Raw genomic sequence first — 22,169 nt, forward strand, 5'->3', positions numbered from 1 at the left:
ATGAAATTAAAAACACCTCAGTTCCACCGCACTTGTGAACTGCCCTAATCTCAGAACTTCTAAAGCTGAAAAAAGAAAAAGAAATTCCAACGTTGCCACCCCATATCACTGATCAACATGGCATCAACATAATCAGAACAGCATTGAATTGAATCTTATTTACTCAGACCAAACTGGTTTCATTACTGGCAGACACTCTTCAAATGAGAGACATTATCCTTTTATTGTAATGCATATATCTAGGAAAACAAATCATTTTCTTAGCTTTAGATGCAGAAAAAGCAATTGAAAGAGTTAACTTGACTTTTTTTTGTGACGCTAAGAATATATAAAACCCTAACCATCATTACCATCATATAACACTGTTTTCAGATCCCAAAAATATAATTTAAAAGCATATTCTTACATTTACTAAATACTGATCTCAATATCACAGCCAGTACTAACTTCTGACTAATTTGTCAAGACCATTTTCATCTAAAACACAAAAATACTGTATGGTTAAAAAGTATTTTTTTCTCCATTCTCCATTATTTACCTTTCTCAATGTGTTTGAATTAACACATGGTTTTTATAGCACACAAAGGGGCATATTAATCCCTCTAACACTTCATCTCTTCTTCTGCTAAATGAAAATATGCAAATGCAAATGCAGTGACCCGAGAGGTGGAGGCAGTGCTGCACTTACAAAGTGAATACTCATAACCATGAAAGACTTCAATGAGGATGTATGACTTGGGAGGCGGAGAGTGTTGAATCTAGAAGGATCTATATTTATTATTCATACAGCAAACATACACAAGCTACAACCATATATACCACAATAATTGCTGCTAACAGATGGCTGATACACATACGCCCATGTCTAATCGTCAGGACAGTTTTTACATTTCACACTTTTATTGACGTATTTTGTGTTTATAAATCAAAATACATTTAAATGTTTGAAAAAAATAGTTGCTTTTTCAGTAAAAAACTCAAATGGACTATATAAAATTCAAATAAATTTAAAGGACATATTGGTCACAAAATATGACTATGAAAAAAGATCTGCATTAGATTTGTGAAGAACGGATGAATGCTTGCTAAACTGCATATGAAATTATTTGACCTCAGGAAGGCAAAAGACTCACCTGCAAATTTGACATGGAATTTGTTCTCAGGTTTAAGAATCTGGACATATAGAGGACAGTTTGGAGCAAAGTCCTTCACAGCCCAGGCTCGCAGAATGGTTTGATGATCCTATAAGAACAGACAAAACAGACATTAATAGTAGATTAAACATACAGTATGTAATTTTTTTGCCGCTAGGGGTCGCTAACCTCTTACAATAACAAAGGCGTAGTTTGATGACGCAACATTTGCTAAGAATTATGGATCTTGTCGTCAACGTCAAGCCGACCGATCTAATAATGTTTATGGATGAGTGAATACATCAATGTTTTTATCATGACTGTGATATGAAGCAGGTCGGGATTGCTAAGAGGCAGCTATCAGCTCCACACGCGACGCGAGTCCTGCGGATATAAAAGGAATATGGACATTTCATTCTACTGAACTACACGCGAGTGCAGAATTACAACTCACAGGTCAGTTTATTAGACAAATTAAACTTGTGAGGCAACGCAGCGCTGTTTCACTTGGTCTAACATTACACTATCACACTAAACTGCATTTAAATGTGTTGAAATGTATGTGTTAGTTTGTCTGTATAAGACTAGCAGTAAGCTAGATCAACATTAGAATAACATACAGATCATATTCTAACATTTTATCATTGTTGAACTATATAACATTGATTAATTTTATGTAAATGTGCTCACCTGTTTAATAAAGTACATGTAGGAGCGGTCGAAGTCTCGGACGTGGAGCTCTCGTTTATATACTGTCTATGGGAGCTCTAGGCATCTCGAAAACACCGCGCTGATATTGATATTGATTGCAAATAGACATTGCGAACTACACAGTTGTCCAAGTCTGTCGTCTGTCGGCTCTGGTTACTATGGCAGTACGAGCAGATACCAGGGAGAACGCGGATGTGACGCCATTGACGGCGACAAAACGGAAATAAAGAAACGGGACGTGTCTTCGAATTAAATTACAAATTTCTCCTAGTTTGAAAGTTGTTGGAAACAGTCGGGATAATGTAAGTACACAACTAAAAAAAATATACAACATAGATATAGTGATTTTTGCTATTTTTAAAGCAAAAAGGTTACATATTGTGCCTTTAAGTTCGGGAAAATTAGTTGATGTATTTGTATATATGAAGAGAAACAATAAAAACACTGTAGATAGTCAGACTAAAATTCATGCAATAAGTGTCCTTTATAATGGGTAAGCATACAATATGATAAAAAAAAAAACAACTTTGAAAGATGAAAACAGTACAATTTTAATAAAGTATGAATAACATCAGCATATAGGCTTCAAGTGTCTCTCTCTTTTAGATTACTTGCATCCCATCTAAGATTTCAAGTTTCTATTATGGTTCATTTAAAAAATGAATATTGTTTTGATCAAAATAATTGGGTTTCTTATCTTATGCTTGGGAAAATGTATTTTTTTATTGACTTGTTATTGACTAATAACTTTAATACTTTTGGCAAGGAACTGTATAAAAAGTCTGTATTTACGGCTGCGGTGCGGTCCACTTCATTTCTGCTGCTGAGGATGAAGCACGCCTCTGCATCGTCCATCCTGCAGAACACACACCATCATGACACATCAGTATCGCTCAGAAAGGACACTTCACTATGCTATCTTCTATCTATACCACCCGTAAAGTGAATTCCTCAAGAAGGACTGCACATATGTGTATGTATGAATGTGCTGGTGATAGGTCATTATTGGCGTGTTTTTCACAGTCAGTACTGAGGGTCAATTTCACGGTATACTAGCCTCACTATAGCAGTAAGTTCTTTCTCATTGACAAAGGTGCCATTAACATTCTGCTGGTTTTCCCACTCCTAATGTTTTCTGGACGTGTTTAAGGTTCCAAGTAAACAGAATCTGTGACATGCTGTCAATAGCCATAGTAAATCTTTTTGACTTCCCTTAGTTTGTAAAAACAAGCAAAATTTGCGTAATGCACAAATGGAAGTCTGTGTTGTACGCCACTGCAATAGGACAGATGTAATAAAATACACACTCACAAATTACTAAAAATGTAAATCACACATTCACATAGAGTGCAAATGTAACAGCTCTGCATTTATTGGTGCATTAAGCGACAGTTAAAATTACCTGTGTGTGTTTGTGTAATGTACAGTTTTGTGAGATTGCTAAAAAAGTATTTATGCATTTTTGTGCATGAACTGCCGCATGCATTTGAGAGAATCTTTGATACTGTTAAGTCCTTTAAAGCAAATACAACTGTGATGAGAATAATCTCTCTGGAGCTGCAGGGAAATTATATAATGACAACAGTGATTGTGAAGCAGCAGACAGGAAAATTATAAATCCATGTCCTGATTTTAAGAGCCCTACAAACAATAACCAGGCATAGGAAAAATCTACAATAAAATATTAGCGATGAACACCATGTGTAGATATATAATCAGTTTTACATACAGTATAGTATTTATAGAAGTTTCGAATGGTCATCAAAGCAGAAAAATATTTTTGGGAAGCATCTGGTGTAGTTAAAGTTTAGCAGTAGGGGCAAACTGCAATACAGTTCTAAGCAGCAAAATCATAACTCCTTGGTGACAACTGACCTTTGCTGAAACAGCAAGTTTCATGGCACTTTAATACAAGTGCTTTAGAATTATGAGCTGTAGTGCACATTTCTGCTTTTAAACCCTTGAGAATGCTTGATCGTATAGACTTCAATTGAGTGAATTACAGCTAGAAAAGCTACAGCTAGACATTGACATGTGGACAAGTCAGAGATGCTTTCGACAGAGCTGGTTTAAAACCCAAGCATTTAAAGATGAAAGACATACTGTACTGTGAGGAATTCCTATTGGCAAAAGAAATTAAAGCACTCACAACATGCATAATTCATCCAGCAATATGCAGCACCAACGAACACATTTAAAAAATTAGAAAGCCTTTTTTTCTGCATAGAGACTTTTAACAAAAAAAGGCAATCTCCTCATGAAGTCCTTTAATTTCCAACCTTCCAATTACAACGCAGAGATTACACAACTGGCCAGGAAACTTTAGACAGACTGAGTTTTATGAGAAATTCATGCACTGGAATATGAAGTAGGCATATTGAGACAGATTTTCTGCATTTATAATGAAGAAATATGTTAGATTTTAAATGCAGTTACAAGAAAAAGCACATATATTATCCTTAAATTTCAAGGCTGCTTTAATAAAGGGACAGATGGGCTTGAGACTGGTGTCAGATCTGGCTCTGATGGTGGAGCTTGCAGGTTTACGCTACACTTTTCCACACAGACTAATTTAGTTTTTTGGGAGGCTGTCCAAAACTTCCATTTGGAAACAGTTAATCAGTAGGCCTACGCTAGTTTAAATTATAGAAATGACACATTGATGTACTGTATATCACTGTTAAAATATGACATCATACTTATGACTCAAGTTTACTAACAGCTCTGTCACTCTTAGACTCTGAAAAGCTGGAAACACAAGTTGTCTTTCACAGAAAATAATGAGATTTTTCTAATTTAATTAACTAAACTGCTTAGCCCGATATTAGGCCAAACATTACCGGTGAATCATTGCTGTGCACTTTATAGTAAGACACATCCCACTGCCACAATTGCTGTTTTAAGTACCGTTCTTGCAAGTTGTACTATTGATGTCTACATTTGATAGGCAACAGGGCTGCAAGTCATCTCGCTCAATTTAAAACTGTTCAATTAAAGAACTGCACACCATATCTTCTTCTGTCCTTAAATGGTTTTGGCGAATACAACTCTCAAACAAGTAATAAAAACTCGTTGAGTGTTTTAGCGCAATTTTCTGACCTCATGGGATCACAACACTAAGAGATAGTAAATCTTTTCCTGGATTTTTTTTGTGCGTTCCCGAGATTAGACCTTCCTTAACATAATGCCGAAAACCCGAAGTCTCTAGGTGGTCTGGTTGAGGAGTAGATAGAAGTGCAAGATTGGTGCGCACAGACAGAACAGAAATCATGAGTTAACAATCGCAATTTTGTCCGGTGGAAAATTGCAAAAAAAAAAAAAAATCAAGCCCAACCCGTGCACATTGTGTCCGAGCCCGGCTGACGGCATTAAATGTAATTATAAGCCCGAGCCAGATTTAGACTTGACTATTTTTAATACATGGGCCGTTATAATATGGCGGCGCCAAATAATTTTTTAACGCAGGTGCTTTATTATTATTAATACATTTTTTCAACATAATATCTCATTATTTTGAAATGTGTGCGTGCAACAAGCAAGAAGTGCATTTTTATTAATACAACTTTTCTGTCAGCGTCTGCTGCAAAGATTAAGTTGACGATCGCCATCTCCTAGTGAACGCGCATATAGAGAGAAATGCAAATCATGGATTACATAATCAGAAGGTATAGGCTAGCCTTTTTCTTTTCGTTTTGAATTGTTTCGTTTAAAGAAATTGACTATCGGCATCTCCATAGTGAACGCGCCTATAGAGAGAAATGCACATCATGGATTAATCAGAGAGTATGCTGCCTATATTTCTTTTCATTTTGAATTGTTTCGTTTAAAGAAATTGACGATCTCCATAGTGAACGATAGAGAGAAATGCACATCATGGATTACCAACCCGATCTCACGGGAAAACGTACAAATTCTACGAGGTGGCCAATTCGTATGAATTCATACGAATGACCTACCCCTGACCCCGCCCCTAAACCTACCCATCACGTGGGTTTAGACAAATCGTACAAATTCGTACGAGTGAGGTCGTACGAATTCGTACGAATTAGCCATCTTTTTATCATTCGTACGAATTCGTACGAATTGGTCGTGAGATAGTGTTGGGATTACATAATCAGAGAGTAGGCTAGCCTATTTCTTTTCGTTTTGAATAGTTTCGTTTAATGAATTTGATGATCGCCATCTCCGTATGAACGCGCATAGAGAGAAATGCACATCATGGATTAAATAATCAGCGAGTAGCCTATTTCTTTTCGTTTTGAATTGTTTCGTTTCATGAAATTTCAAGCTTTATTTAGATATAGGCCTATCTGTCATGTCTGTGAGGCATACACTGAGTTTCGGTTAATTTATGATGAGATTTCAATGCAAGTGACCGCGGCGAGCCAGCGCACGATCATGTCATTATTATTGTCTGCTATATTGATTCTTATTTATTAAATCCAGGCAATTGGTTGATGAAAAATTTATTAAAATTAAGATACAATTTATACAAAACGAAATTGACTTTAAAGAAAGGCCTTTTACAAAACGAAACTTAATTAAGTGGTCAAAATTTCTGACTCCCGATGCATCCCATCTTACTCGTGCTGTTCATTTTTCATTATCAACATAGATTAAAAAAATAACATTATAATATTTTAACAAATATGAACTAATGCGCTTATTTAATGAACTCAGCATTGAGTGGGTGGTTGTTTCGGAGATGTGACATTAGGTTAGAGGTGTTTCCATCTGTCGCGGTCACCTTTTTATTGCACAATTTACAAATTGCCTCATCAGTATTTACCGCCTCTCCCTTCTCTCTCTTTCTCCTCCACACTGTCACTTGATGACAACCACACATAAGCATTTTTAGGCATTAAATAAATTATATTTATATATTATATATAAGTGCCGGTAATGACGGTATTGAAACTCATACCGTTGCTATTTTAAGACCCCGCGGGATATGATATTACCGCAATACCGCTCAACCCTAGCAGCTATAAAGCTCAATTTGCAGATATATTAGACTGATCTCTCTGTCAACTTAATGGCTCTCTCATAGACTCAAACACAGAGTCATAACCTCAAATCGAACTAACTGCAAGGCGACTTTGATAAAAAAAAAGTCTAGGGTTTACATGGATAATTTTCTTTCGTCATCGGTCTCGATCCTGGCACACTAAGCGCCATTACTAATTTTTTTTAAATAAAAGAGAAATACAGTTTTTGTTTAGTGTGAAATTTGGACACAAGCTGCTGGCCCGAGAATTTTCGGTTTCTGTAGTAGCACCCCCCCACCTCCACAATGGCTGCATAGGTGCACTGGAACAATCCTTCCTAAAATACATTAAACTTTCATTTACAAAGACGTGAAACTCACCGAGTGGTCAGGGGTGTTCACTGATATGCTCACACAAAAATCGCTGCAAAAGATGCTTTCCAACAGGTTTTATCGCAGTTTTTGTCCAACTCCATTGACTTGTATTGGATGTGCTGTGAGGTACGGAATTACTCCGCCGCCAGAAACGGAAATGGGGTTGTTTGTATTCTTTCTGTAGGAGTGTCTATTATTCAAGCTCTCAACGGAAGAATGTACGGGTGTGAGGCGTTTGGAAAAATAGGTCCACAGTTTTACAACGAATGGTAAAACACCTGTTGGAAAGCATCTTTTGCAGCGATTTTTGTGTGAGCATATCAGTGAACACCCCTGACCACTCGGTGAGTTTCACGTCTTTGTAAACGAAAGTTTAATGCGTTTTAGGAAGGATTGTTCCAGTGCACCTATGCAGCCATTGTGGAGGTGGGGGGGGGTGCTACTACAGAAACCGAAAATTCTCGGGACAGCAGCATGTGTCCAAATTTCAATCTTAACCGTTCTATTTCATCAGAAACGATCTGTAAACAGGGCTTTAAGTGTAAAATACCGAACTTGTCCTTTAATCCTACCCAATACTTAAACTAAACTACTATCTTACTAACAATTCTTAAGCAGTAATTAGGAGTTTATTGAGGCACAACTCATAGTTAATAATGAGAATTGGGCCCTAAACTAAAGTGTGACCAAATGAACAACCTACTTGGCCCTCATCAGATCTTGGTCCTTCAGTGCAGAGCCTTGGAGGTAGATGACCCTTTGAGACCACAGCGGAATCTGCAGAATACGCCGCACCTGGATGTCCATCTCCGTGGGACAGAGTATCACCACATAATAATCCTAGACATTTGAGAATACCACCATCACACACTGAGCTAGCTTAGCATATTAGCAATACACAGAACAATAAACACTCACATATGCAGGTTTATGCATGTACCTGTAGTCTCGGGTGGGCATAGAACTCATTGAGGAAATCCATGAGCAAGTCTATTTTGAGTGAAGTGACACAGAGAACCACATGTTTCTCTGTCTGAGCACGGTGTCTGCTGTAGTTTCCACCTGACTTCTGCCTCTCCATCCAAAGATACGCCAACTCCTCAAACTGGTGTTAAAATGAGAGACAGAAAGCAAGTACTGTGTAAATGCAGTACATGTTTACTAGTCCCACTCATTTCTGCTTTAATCATCTAAAAAATTAAAAGCAAAAAGTGCTCAGCGAGGTTGGATCTCCAACCATTCAGCTGTGTAAATGTACTCATAATTAAGCAGTAATTAGGAGTTTATTTAGGCAAAAGTCATAGTTAATAGAGAGAACATTAATACGGAAGCTGCTGATTGTGCTGTTCGTGGGCTGATCGTGGCACCTGTAATGGCAGCACCACCAGAGCCACACAGATCATGATGACCACCAGTAGCTGAGAAGGCCAGATTTTGGGTGTGACGTCTCCATAGCCAACAGTCGAGAAGGTGACGATGCAGAAATATAAAGAGTCGAAGAGGGTGAGACTCTTTCCTGCCCGCTCGAGATGCTGAATCCCACAAGCCCTAAAGAGCATTACAAAACATTTCAGGAAACAATTTCGAAAATATACATTACTTAAAATAAATTCGGCATCATGGGACTTTTATAGTTGGAAAGACATTCCATGAATAGAATTCAGTAGAGCTGCTCAGTCACGATGTCAATTTGTAGGCTTGCCCAGAAGGCCATTTCACCATGGGCTCCCTCGGGAATTTCGAATGGGTTTTTAAAATAGCGGTTTTCGATTTGAGTAAAATGAGGTCTGTGGTTAGCATTATTTCAAGAGACTTTCCCATTTTGTTCTACAAAACAAATTGACACAGAGTCATACCTCAAAAGGGAATTTTAAAACCAATTTAATTAACAATGTAAATACGTAAGGACTATAAAAGTTGTCTGATTCATCATGTAAACTCACATTCTGTGGGAGTTGTAGTCCTTAGGTAAGAACTTTATTCTGACATGTCCCTTTATATTGGTAAAAGGGTATCAAATATATATGCAAATATATGCTAATAAAGAATAAAACATAGGCTAATGAGGATAATAACATGAGGTTAATTAAGGACCTATAAAATATACTTTGTTGAAAAGCAACAAAATTTGAAGAAAACTTCAAGTTTTAAGAGTTTCAATCATTTCCTATGCACTCAAATAGAGTTCAACAGTTGGGTTCCAAAATAGGCCTACCATTTACATTCTCCATAGAGAAAGTGTTTTATTTAAACATAAAAAGTATATATTGTTCAAGACAGACTTATATACTTAAAAAAACATAATATATACATTTTACTGAAATTTTATTTACAATTTAAAATAACAGTTTTTTTATTTTAATATATTTAAAAATGTTATGTTCAGTAGCCATAACTCCAGTCTTCAGTGCCACATGATCCTTCAGAAATAATTCAAATATATTATCAATGTTTAAAACAGTTCTGCTGCTTAATATTTTTATGGAAAATGTAATACATGTAGATTCATTTTGGGATTCTTTGGATTCTGTTTTTATATATATTTATGTATATATACAATTATATATTTATATCATATATTTGACTATTTTGCAATAAACTGTTATTTTCATATACTTCATGTGCTTGGTGACCCACATTGTATTATAAAATATGTTAATTTCACAGTCTTGTACCTTTGTCTTTTTCTCAAACCTTTTGTTTAAAACAAAGTTTGTGATATTGTGATTCATCTCAGAGCTGGGTGCTTTATGGCTTACATCTCTTTACTAAGGATTCTTTGTAAATCCCTACGGAAAAAAATGAATGGGAAAATACTTCCAGAACCCAGACTTCTGAAAAAGGGGAGCTGTGACTGTTGTGCTATATTAAATACTCAGTAGATTTCATACAATATTACTAAAGAATGGTAGCACCTTGTTTTGACACTATTTTAAAAAAAAAAGTTAATTTGGATTAACTGATGTACATTATTGATCAGGATGGTTAATTCATAACCGTGTGACTGTTTCAGATCTGCAGCATTAGATACAAGCCTGTAAAAGGCAAAAGCCCCATCAGGGATATCAAGAGATCAAAGAGCTTTACCCAGTGAAGACCAGACAGAGCAGTGTACAGATCAGTATGAGGACCTGGTTGAACATGGCAGAGTGTGTGCGCTGAATGGCACGATGGAGATCATTCTAGAAAGTAACAGAGATAAGTGAGAGAGATCTCTTTCGTCAAGAGACTAAGCATAACACACACACAATGCAGGCAACGAGAGCTATCTGTAAAAGCCCAGTTCTGAAAAAAGTCTGCCTATTTAAGAGCCTGCTTTAAAAATAACTTAATAACCTTCATTATCAGGTCTAGTGCTCCTCACACAATTAAATCCTCTATTCCACTGACCTTAATAGAGCAAAATATACAAGGAAATGTAAATGCCCTTTAATAACTGTACTGCTCAGCTATATATGAGATATAGACCTACATGTATGTTAAAGGTAGGGTAGGCATTTTTTTTGTAAACACTTTTTGTTATACTGGTTAAAACTCTCTTCACATCCTGATAGCAATCAAAAAATAGAAGTGGTCTTAATATTAAAACATGTACATATACAGTATCTCCTGTGGAAGTCTCAGGGCAAAAAAAATCTGTCCAATGCAATGACCGAATGATATGATACGATGCCCTACCTGTCTGTCAACAGACATTACACGTTAGGGTGACCATATTTTAGTTTTCAGAAAAGAGGACGGGGGCGTGGTTTATGGGTGGGGGCGTGGTTTGGGGAGGCGTGGTAAAGGGGTGGGGGTGTGGTTGGGGGGTGAATGCATCAAAAAAATACTTGACAAATGTATTCACAAACTTGCAACTATGTTATTGTACTTTAATACATAAAGTAATACATCCTTTCCATTCAACGTTTGGCCCACAACAATAGAATAATATATATAGGCTATAGAAAAATAGTTTAGCTTTTAACACCTGTTACATGACACTGTTTCTTTTCGTGGCCATAGGTTAAAATAAAATAAAAAATCTACTACACCATTTCAGTAAAAAATAATTTCAATCCTCCTGATGTTCTCTTGTATACTTTATGTGGGCTTCTAGGTCGCTAGCACCTTTATTTGACACTGACACGTCCGTGCCAGCTTTGCAGGTCATGCATTCTGCTTTACACGGATCCCGACCAAAACAAAAACACAGAAATTTTCTCTATAAATCATCTGTGAATTTACATTTGTTTTTTTTACGCTGTGTTAGCTACTTACATCTTATCTCTCACTTGACCGTATGGTGCACTCCGCCTCCCACTTGTCCCGACCGAGACGGTACGTGGGAATTTTTTTTTGCAGTTCAACTGTGAAGCTACACTTACGCTTCGGCATTTTGTGTGCAATGCTGCTCCGCTGTCTGCTCTGCTCCCTGTGTATGTGCGCGTCGCAGAGCCGCCCACAAGGCAGCCTCTCGGGAATTACGTCACGCAACAAAGTACCGTATTGTGTGCAAAGGCAAGCGCCAGTCAATTTAAAGTACACGCTTAATGGTCCCATGAAAAACAGTGAAAACCTATTAAACTATTTTCATGAATTTATAAAACCCCCCCGGACGCCCCGGACAGTACGTAAAAAGTGGACATGTTTACATTCATTATTATTTAAATATTATGTGGTTTGAGACAAGAGGTAATTTAACGGCATCTCTCGTCTCTGACTCTTTGCAAACTCTGCTGTGTGAGTTCATGTGTTTTGGAGGAGGCGTGGCTTTGGAGACGCTCTGAAGGGAGGGTGGGATCTATTGCTTTCAAAGCTAGCTTGCTATTGCTAGTCTCTCCGAGATTGCCTACCCTACCTTTAATTACAGTGCCGTGACCAAGGGATCAGGACTTAAATGGATCCTTTATTTAGTTTGGTAATTATCATCTTTCTAGGAAAATATATTTTAAGAAAGTATGGGGGGTAAAACAGAGAAATCTTCAAGGCAGTGTCACATTTTAGTGGTTGTTAGCGTTCTCTTTTGCTAATATCTTTGCTTAAAGCATTTGTAAAAGGACATTCCCCCTGCCAGGTTTTCTCTGGCCATTTGACCTGACCATCTGGCACAGAAGGGAATGCTGGCACCCTCTCAGATTTTGCTCATTGATGATGCATTTTCATTTGTCAAGTGCATAATGAAGAAAAGCTTCCCAACACAGCAATATCATCAAACAACACCAATGTTATTCTGCTAGGACAATAAGATTTCCTGCAGGCATGTAAAATGTACAACACAGCAGCACAGGATACTTACAATCATGTTCTCCAGCGCTGATTTGGCAAGCCAACAATTAAGAAACACAGGAACAAATATGTTTCTTAGCGGATGCCAAAAGATCTGCAAAAAAAAAATAGAATAAATAAAGCTGTGTGCTTTTCCATAGCTTTTACATCTGTAATGCCATAAGCACAAACTAATTAAACAACCTATAATTTGTTACCAATGACTGCAGGTCAAAAAATGGCTATTTGTTACTTGGCTAATTGTTGCATTTTAGTAATTATCATTCCATCTCACAACTGACTTTCAGGTATCAATGGCGACTTATATAATTACACTCAATCACAACAATATAACAGTACTCAACAATTACTATCAACAAAGATTTTGTGTGGGCAGCAACTTGATACGTGCTTCTGTGTCCACCAGAACCTTCGTTACTTACTGTAATTATAAATGGCACTGTATTGATCATCTCAATGATGAAGGAGATTTGGAAAATTTGCTCCCAAATGTTGCCCTAGATATGAAATAAATATAAGTTACACTGTAGAAGAATCAAAGAATACTAACATGCACATTCAAAATAAAATAAAAATCAGAACACAAAACGGTCTGCATCCTAATTCACTACTGCATATCTGTCATTAACAGTTTTTGACAAATTGGAATTAGTGCATCCCAAATTACAGTGTGATAATAGTCGAAATGTACTTGTATTGTAAATAGGTTGCTGTGTGGGGATTGTAACAAATTTTAAAAGTATGTCAGTTTATAGGTGAAGTGTGTACAAGTTGTCTTATATCCCACTATTACTGTATGTGCAGAGACAACTATGTATATGTCAGACACCTATTGACTTCCCAGAAAAGTGTATACAGCCTAAGCATAATATACATACAAGTGGGCAAACTGGGATGCAGCCTTTAATTACAACAAATATTACTATGATTACTAAATATCATCTCCCAACAACAGAAAAAACCCGCCTTTTCTGGATAAATCAATGAAGAAACAGAAAAACAAGTTAGAGAAGTTATTTCTGTTAAAAGCGAGGAACACTTCCCATTATAGGGAAACTAGAAACAAAGGAACCCTTTAGTAGCCCAAGAGGAGCTGAAATGATCAGATTTAATTTAGATCAGTGGTAAGAAAGCTCACAAGGGCATAATAATAACGACAATAATCTTACCTTATAGCTGAGATACACCAGGAGCATTGCTTGCAAGAAGCTAATTAAGGCCACTGTCACCTGTGGTGCAGGAAACATAATCATCATTTTGATTAGCAGAGTATCAATATCAGAGTCTAATGAGAAATAACTCTTGTCACAGTCTGAGTTCCATCAGAGTGAGAGATGTAATTAGTAGTCATAAAGAAATGTCAAAAGTGATGTACACTCTTAAAAATAAAGGTTCATTAATGCAAAACCCTCCTAAGGTCTGTCCTCTAGAACTGTCTCAGGCAGCAAACAGGACGAAAGAAGATTGCAACGGACAGACGCGACGACTGAGAGAGTAATTGGTGAACTTTATATAAAGTTTATATCATTCTGTTAGTCTGTGTTCCAGACAGACAGTCAGTCTACGTAGTGGTGGGTATTTAAAAAAAAATTATGCAGGATACACACACTGATTTATTAAGGATCCAAACAAGTGACTGATTTTATGATGTATATTCTTTGAATTACTCACTAAACTGTCCAAATGCGATTTCTCATTTGAGTCATCGCAGCTGATTCATTCAAAGCAATTAAACAAGGAATTAAACAAGTTACTGTTTTTATTCAATTCACTTTAATCTGTTTTTAATCATTCACTCAATCAATGTTTCCGAAAACACTGATTCAATCAGGGATGAAACATTTCTACAGTTGTTTTGGCTTAGTTTGGAATTATTTTGTTGGAGGAGCAAAAACCTGGCAATATTGTGTCTAAAATATAACTCAATATTAACTTCTTGTTTATTGAACTGATGTATAAAAGCAATGTTACACCCACAGTAGAGATAAGGCGTTTCTGATTCTGATTCTAAACCACTAAAACACTGTTTCTTTTTAAAGGCATATATATTACAAAAGGTTTGTTTTACAATGTAAAAATGTTCTTTAAAGGGGACCTATTATGCAAAATTCACTTACATGGTGTTTGAATATAAATGTGTGTAGACAACCACCCTATAATGGTAAAAATCCACCCACTTCTCTTTTTGTAATCCCCATAATTAGCCGTTTGCAGATTCTAGCATATGTGATGTCAAATATGCTTAGGCGGACTTGCCCTATTATTATTACCCCGCTCTGTGTGAGCTGTACACAGTCTGCCATGTTTATCTCCTCGCCAGAGCATTTTACAGCAGCATTCAAGTAAGAAATGTGTTCTTATTAAAGCTACTAAAGTTAATTCAATCAAGAGCAGTGAGTGATTTTCTGTTTTTTATTATTATTATTATTTTTATTCATATTAACAGCATATATAGCAGTACTGTATATTATGCTGCTTTGACTTTAATACACAGATCTAAAATACACATGTAATTTCTTTACTTGCTGTTTACATTCACCGTGTATTTGACAGTTTAAGGTCAATAACACATGAAAGAGAACTTAGTTTAATTACTCACGGGACGCTCTGTCTGACAGCCAGCTTTCTGTGCGGGTGCTTCGGGTGTGTGCACTCAGAAGTATATCAGAAGTTTAGACTGATTTATGAATTTAGATTTACCCACAGCTGTTTTTCAAATGTACATAACAGATTTACAATAAAATATTCAAGTGTCCCAGTCATTGACTTTTGAAAATTGTGTAATTTACAATCCCGTTGATAAAAAATTGTTTAGATAAAACCAGATTAAAAACGGGGCATTTATATCAAAAACCGCCAGCAATATATAATGCCTTCATTTTCACGCTGTGTTTAAGCAACGTGTAGGCTTACTGTAATCAGTCACACAAAACACATTCAAATAAAGATGTTTTAGACTACTCATTAATGTTAAAATTTTGGATTAATTATTCATTTTTGTTTTGCAATTTTTATCGCTACTGTGGTGCTATTTATTGAAGTGTACCTGTTTCCTGAAAAAAATATTTCCGATCTATGATGTAATGAATAAAACAAATTTTATGATTACCCCAAGTTGTGTTGTTCTCATATTCAAATTATAAATGATATAACTAAACAAATGAATAATTAACTGTGTGCTTGAATTTGTTGTTGCATCATACATCCTACGCAGTGCAGTGAATTATTATTCATCTTTATTGTCTATTTTAGTAATTTAAATAACATGGGTTATCTTAATATGTGATTAATGACATTTTATTATAATATTACACCACCCAAATATGTATTTATTTCCCTCTAATTCTCGTTGCCATTGCAGGCTGGTTTAGCCAATATTCATCATTAAGAAAAGCGATTAGTGTAGCTTGCTTAAAATAGCCTTGAACATAAAACAACAGGACAAAAACATAGTTGATGACTAAAAATAATCATTTCATGACTCTAGACATTACTTTGTGAAGACAGGGGCATAATACAGTGACATAATACGTTTTTTAGTCATATCAAAACAGTAATCATGTGCATGGTAAATTTAACCTAATGGCCGTTCTAGTGTTAAAAAGCATGCATATAATAAACTTTCAAGATGATGAAGAGCTGCAGTGTCACATGATCAAATCCAAACAGATGTTTTAGTTTTTGGCAGAGCATCCGAGGCACGAGCTGTACAGGCTCCGCCCTCTTCTGGAAAACGGTGGGGAGCAGCAGCACATGTACATTTAAAGATACATGCACGAAAACAGCATGTTTTTCCTTCCACTGAAAATTGGCCATTTACAGCATGGTATAATAAATGATCTATGGGGTATTTTAAGCTGAACCTTTACAGACACATTCTTGGGACACCTGATATTTATATTAAATCTTGTAAAAAGGGGCATAATAGGTCCCCTTTAAAGTCACACTGTAAAATTATTTTGGTTCCACCTGAGACCTTTATTTTTAAGAGTGTGGTTTATAAAAAAACAAATCTACCTGTATTGCCCATACAGGAACTCTCCTATTCACCCAAAATATTAACTCCCTTCAAGAAACACAGCACAAGAAACACAAACAAATGTGAGACAATTAGAGAAAATATTCAAGAACAAACACACTTTATTTAGGTAAGTTGATTTGTGATCTGATTTGTGATCTGTCATAATATCTAAGTTCAGACAGGTCTCACCAGTTTATTTGCGGGGGATCTGTGGTCAGGTTTGTTGTGTAGTTTGCACAGGCTTTGCTGCAAAGGGCATCTGTGATGTTTGTGCAGTGTCTCCTATAACCATGATAACAGGCAGTTAGTACACAACAGACATAAAAGTGAAAGACATCAGAGTTGAAAAGCTGAGGGATCATGCCTGCTGGCTTTAACATATATAACAGCGTAAGATTGCCTCTCTCTTATTTGATTGCTGCTAGTAGGGCTCCCTCTCCTCTCCCACCGTGCTCGCACACAAGTGCACACAGCTCTCTTTTTCTGTCACCTACTAACACACACACTGAGCCAAATTGTCTCTTAATGTTTTCTTGGTGCTTGCATTGAGACGACTCTAATGGACACTTCAGACAAAGTAGTCTGGGTTTATCCTGAGAGCAATTTAAATTATGCTTTTGAGATGTACTGTAATGTGTTTTTTTTCGGTGAGATGCTGTTGTTGTTTCATGGAAGAGTTGAAGAAAAATTATATTATACATTATACAACAGTTATTTCAGGTACTCTAAGATGATTGGACATGCAGTGTTCAAAGATTGCTGATATTTTGCGTGACATTTAGTTGTTTCTATTATTCTGCTGTTCTGTGTTAACAAGGTTCCACAGTATGTGAATGGAAACGGGATTGTCTTATTTTGCATTGAACAAAGGTCTTTTTTTTTTTTTTTTTGTCAGAATGTCTTTGTTTTTTCTCGCTCCAGGATCACACAGAGTGGGTTCTTTCAAACAATTGCTTGGTATCTAAGTATGGGAAACGCCTCAGGCCTTATAAACTATGGAAACACCAATTACATCACGTCTGTCCGGAGAGTGGACCAATGACAGCTCATGACAAGGAGCCCACCCCCTCACCATACCGCAGTGATCCCCAAAACGGCATTCTTGTTCTCTTCCTTATGAAGACTTTCCTTCATCACCTTCAGCAGCTGCTCCAGTTCACAAATGTAACGTTAATGTTGACATTGCCAAAGTAGTGCAGATACCATAAGTTGTGGGTTTCTCTGCTTGTTACTGAGCTTTTCTGCTTCGCTTTTTAATAGAGTTGTGTCCTAGCCTAGCTAACAAGGCGAGTTAAGTTTCTGAGTATGTATGGGTGTCAAGCATGCTCAGTCCGCACTGGTTGATGTGGAAAGTTGGAAAAAAAGGCTTTGGGTGGGTGCATCTTTTAAAGATGATTCCTGCTTAGGGGGCTCAACTAGAGCCCGACTGATTTTATCGGCCGATATGAGCCTGTCTCAGATATATCGGCATCGGCGTATATGATGTAGATATGCCGCTGATATGAACTTTTTTTTTTTCATAACATATAACGCTGATAAAATGCTTGTAGCAGAGCACGCTCCATTTACATTTAGTAGTGCATTTTGCATAATACGTACTACTTTCACGTTTAGTACATTTTGCTGACTACTTATTTAAAATCGTAAAACTACATATGTAATTGAACATGTTTTCATTATGGTATTATTACTTTTACTGTAGTAAAAGAACTAAGTACTTCTTCCACCACTGGTAGAGACTAGAGTAAATAAGACTAATAATAGAAGATAATAAGCTTTTTTAAGTTTTGCCAGTGACACTCATTACATTATGTTATTTTTTATATAACTTTACTAAATAAAAAATACGAAGTCATTAGTCAAGATTATGCTACAGTATTTAGAATATAACATAGAATAGAATATGCAATGCAAACTAGTTCGGTTCCAGTTCAAATGTATCATTCTCATTCAATCATTCACCGTGTCTCAATTACATATCTTTTTTTCATCATTATAAGGGTTTGATCACCACATTTAAGTGATCATTGCAATAAATGTGTTTATGTATATTTATTCTGTTTATGTATACTGTATTCTGTATACAGTTTGGACACACGAATGGGAAAGTGTGTCCAAACTTTTGACTGGTACTGTACTATAATATACACATTAATAATATCAGCCGATATATCGATATTGGGCTTTTTTACTCCCTAATATCTGTATCGGCATCAGCCAACTAAAATCCATATCGGTCGGGCTCTAGGCTCAACCCTCTCCCATGCAGTACCTATCTTCATGGGGGGATATCATGGATGCTGAGTCCCCAGAGCTTACGTCACATTTTGACCAACAGCTGGGGTGGAGGGAGATGATGAGGAGATGTTAGCTTGCCTCATCCGGGATGAGCCGGATAATAAGGAGGATGACGCTATCCTGTCTGCCGCCCAAACATCCAGGCTTATGAGCGTGCCAAGTGGCAATTAAGCATCGACAGTGGGCGGTGACCAGGGAATTTAACGCAATATTTATGATGGGAAAACTCCCTTCTCACCAAGTGAACTACTCTTCAATTGATATGAGAGGGATGGAGGAACTTGGGCTCTCTAACCCTCCGACGGTCAAACAGTCAGTGGCTCACCACCTGCATCCAAACAGGCAGACGACTCTCTCATCTACCAGTCCCTCCCTCCATTGGACAATGTAACGCTTCACTGCTTCCATGTACCAGAATATATATAAATCATCTGTGCGGACACTTAAGGCAACTTCATTGCTGATGGCCTATCAAGCCAAACTATTGGAGGAGCTGGACTCCGACAATTCAAACCTGGTGGTCTGGGAGGAAATCTGTAATATAACAGACCTCAATCTATGCACCTCATGTGGTGTGGTACGGCTTGGTAAGGCTCTTGTGGGTGAGAATATCAGCGGAATACGTAAAGGCTCTTCATCAGTGTTGAGACCCCTGTGTATTCCGGATAGTGGCTCCGTTGGGAGGCCTGTCTCTGCAAAAATAGTGACAGCGAATGCATCCCTGATGGGCTGGGGGGCTGTTTTATTTATGGCAGATCGCTGGATGCCCCAGCTTCACAAACTTCATATAAATATGCAGTGACCCTGCAACATTATCTGCTGTTTGTAAAGGGATTTGGTCAGGACAGACAACATGATGCTGGTGGCATATATTAATAAACATGTTTGTTGAAACTGCATAATTTAGCCCACAAGCTGATTGTCTGAAGCACTGTTCACTTCAGCTCGCTTAGCACTACACATGTCCCAGGAGTCCTGAATGTAAGAGTGGATCTCCTTTCAAAGGGCAATCCGTTATACAGAAAATGGGCACTTCACCCACAAGTGGTAGATCAGATTTGGAAGAGGTATGGCAAATTTCAAATTTCAACCACCCTGAACAGAGTAAGAGAAAACTCTTTTCTATTTCTGATGGCCCCTCGTTGGCCTGGGGAAGCTATGGTTGGCAGAGATTGTTCTGCTCCTTCAGGGAGAGCCCTGGCCACTCCCATTGCGCCGGGACCTGCTGTCACAAGCGAGTGCATGGGCAGATATTTCACCACAACTCGGAATGGGTCAATCTTTGGGTCTGACCAGTGAGGAGTTCAATTTGAATGTGCTCAGCTTCCCCAGGAAGCTATAAACACTATCCATAGTGCTATAGCCCCTTCAAATTACATATTCATTTTCAGTGTGCGTTTTCTACTATTAAACTTTATCTGGCTGCTATTTCGGCTTGCCACGTAGGTTTCGAAGGTGCTTCGGTGGAACGACATTCTCTTATATGCCGTTTTATGAAGGGAGTGAAACGTTGGTGACCAGCATCAAAGCATCTGATCTTGTCAAGGGAGGAGGAGGAGGAGTGGAAATTGCACACTCTGTGTTCTATATGAGCAGTTCTCCTCGCAGCACCTTTCCAATTGGATAGTGGAAACGACTGAATTCACCAATACATCTATGGATCTTTATTCCCCAATGGGCTTAAGGGCCCATTCTATGAGAGGTATGGCTAGCTCATGGGCATTGTTTAAGGGGATTTCGATAGGAGATATGTGTGCAACTGCAAGCTGGGCTTCCCCACTCTTTTTTCATATTTTACTGTCTGGATGTCACTACGCCTACTATGGCTCATGCAGTTGTTGAAGTTGGCTCTTTGGAGATATGAGAGGTTATCTTTCATTCTTGTCGGGTCTGTTCGGCGACTTTGGAAAGCAAGCGCATTGGCCATATCATTCCCATAGTGAGACACCGAGAGATTGTTTGAAAGAGAATGTTAGGTTATTTGTGAGGTATCTCACCAAGCTTCCCTACTCGCATAACACTGGTCGTTTTGGGGATCACAGCGGTATATATAGGGAGGGGGTGGACTCCTTGTCATGAGCTGTGATTCGTCCGCCTTTTAGACAGAGTAGTGTAACGTGGTACAAAGATGTGATGCTTCCATAGTCTATCACGCCTGAGGTATTTCCAATATTGAGATAGCAAGCTCTGTTCTCAGAGAACCTGGGTTATGCAAGTAACCTAATGATTTCTTTCACCAGTGAGGATGAAACCTGAAGTGGAGCTGGACCAGGCTGAACAAAAGCAATTTATACACAATCAAGAGTGCAGTCGTATAATATGGCAGTTCATGTAAAAAAGGTCTTTAACTACTATGTATTAGCATTTAAATTGATCATTTGTTACAGTGCACTTATTGCACAACGGTTTTCAACACTGATAGCAACAATACTATCAGAATATTATAATATTCTAAAATATCATGTGACAGTGAAGACTGGATATTTAAAATTCAGCTTTGCCATCATAGGAATACATTATATATTTTTAATATATTCAAATACATTTTTTTAATTATTTGTACTGCATTTTTGATTAAACAAATGCAGCCTTGGTGTGCATAATAGACTTATTTTAAAAATATTTGTAAAAATCAAACATTTGAATGGTAGTGTGCATGTGAGTAAAAGATGGCAGAATTTTCATATTTGGGTGAATTATCCTTTTAAGTAGTTAATGTTTACTCACCGTGCACATGTGACCTGGTTAGTTGGATCATCTAGTGAAACTCTGATTATATAGAGGAGACATGTTAACAACTTCAAGGAGAGGTTGAAGAGGCGTATTCTGAGACCTGCAAGTAAATTATAAAATGGAGATTCATACCATATAAAACTCATCTGGAAAATGTATTAGAAATAATTCAGCAGTCTGGCAAACCTGCAAACTTACAGTACCTTCATAAATCCAAACAAACAGTTAAAACAGTCACCTTCTCTGTTAGGAAGATGGAGGCCTTGAACATGTTCACGTATAGTGATATTGAGATCCATAAAAATTATTTATACTTGCAGTAATGGATTTTGCTTTGTTGGTTTCTCAGTGGTTGTAAATACTCAAAAGGTCAAAAGATTTTACTTACTTGACCTTTGGTTTTTGATGAAAAAGAGCTTCAACCTCTCCTTGAATGTGTTTTCATTTACATAAAATTCCACCTGCACCCTGTCGAAAGGAAATAAAATGATGTTTAATAAAATTCTTTAAATTCACTAATTACATACAGTAGTAAATGTAAGGTGAATTTACAAAAATATGTGGACACTTAATCACCTTTATCTAATGTAATGGCATGCACACATTGTTAAGTGTCCAAAATCATTTTATGATTAAAATTCTA

General features: G+C 37.2%; 1 protein-coding gene across 16 annotated transcripts in view; it reads right to left on the bottom strand.

Moving 5' to 3' along the window:
- Positions 1-22,169, bottom strand: part of kcnt1b (potassium sodium-activated channel subfamily T member 1b) — a 91,758-nt gene that overhangs the window by 24,021 nt on the left and 45,568 nt on the right. For all 16 annotated transcript variants that reach the window (XM_084114418.1, XM_084114416.1, XM_084114408.1 and 13 more), the window contains 13 exons: positions 21,915-21,994; positions 21,521-21,626; positions 16,685-16,777; positions 16,492-16,540; positions 13,644-13,703; positions 12,897-12,971; positions 12,485-12,568; positions 10,294-10,388; positions 8,574-8,754; positions 8,147-8,311; positions 7,910-8,046; positions 2,637-2,700; positions 1,134-1,242 (listed from right to left, as the gene is read on the bottom strand). In XM_084114418.1, coding sequence (XP_083970544.1) covers positions 1,134-1,242; positions 2,637-2,700; positions 7,910-8,046; positions 8,147-8,311; positions 8,574-8,754; positions 10,294-10,388; positions 12,485-12,568; positions 12,897-12,971; positions 13,644-13,703; positions 16,492-16,540; positions 16,685-16,777; positions 21,521-21,626; positions 21,915-21,994 — 1,298 coding nt within the window. The remainder of the gene's footprint in view (positions 1-1,133; positions 1,243-2,636; positions 2,701-7,909; positions 8,047-8,146; positions 8,312-8,573; positions 8,755-10,293; positions 10,389-12,484; positions 12,569-12,896; positions 12,972-13,643; positions 13,704-16,491; positions 16,541-16,684; positions 16,778-21,520; positions 21,627-21,914; positions 21,995-22,169) is intronic.

This window comes from Abramis brama, assembly GCF_963993115.1.
Source record: "Abramis brama genome assembly, chromosome: 5".
Lineage (NCBI taxonomy): Eukaryota > Metazoa > Chordata > Actinopteri > Cypriniformes > Leuciscidae > Abramis > Abramis brama.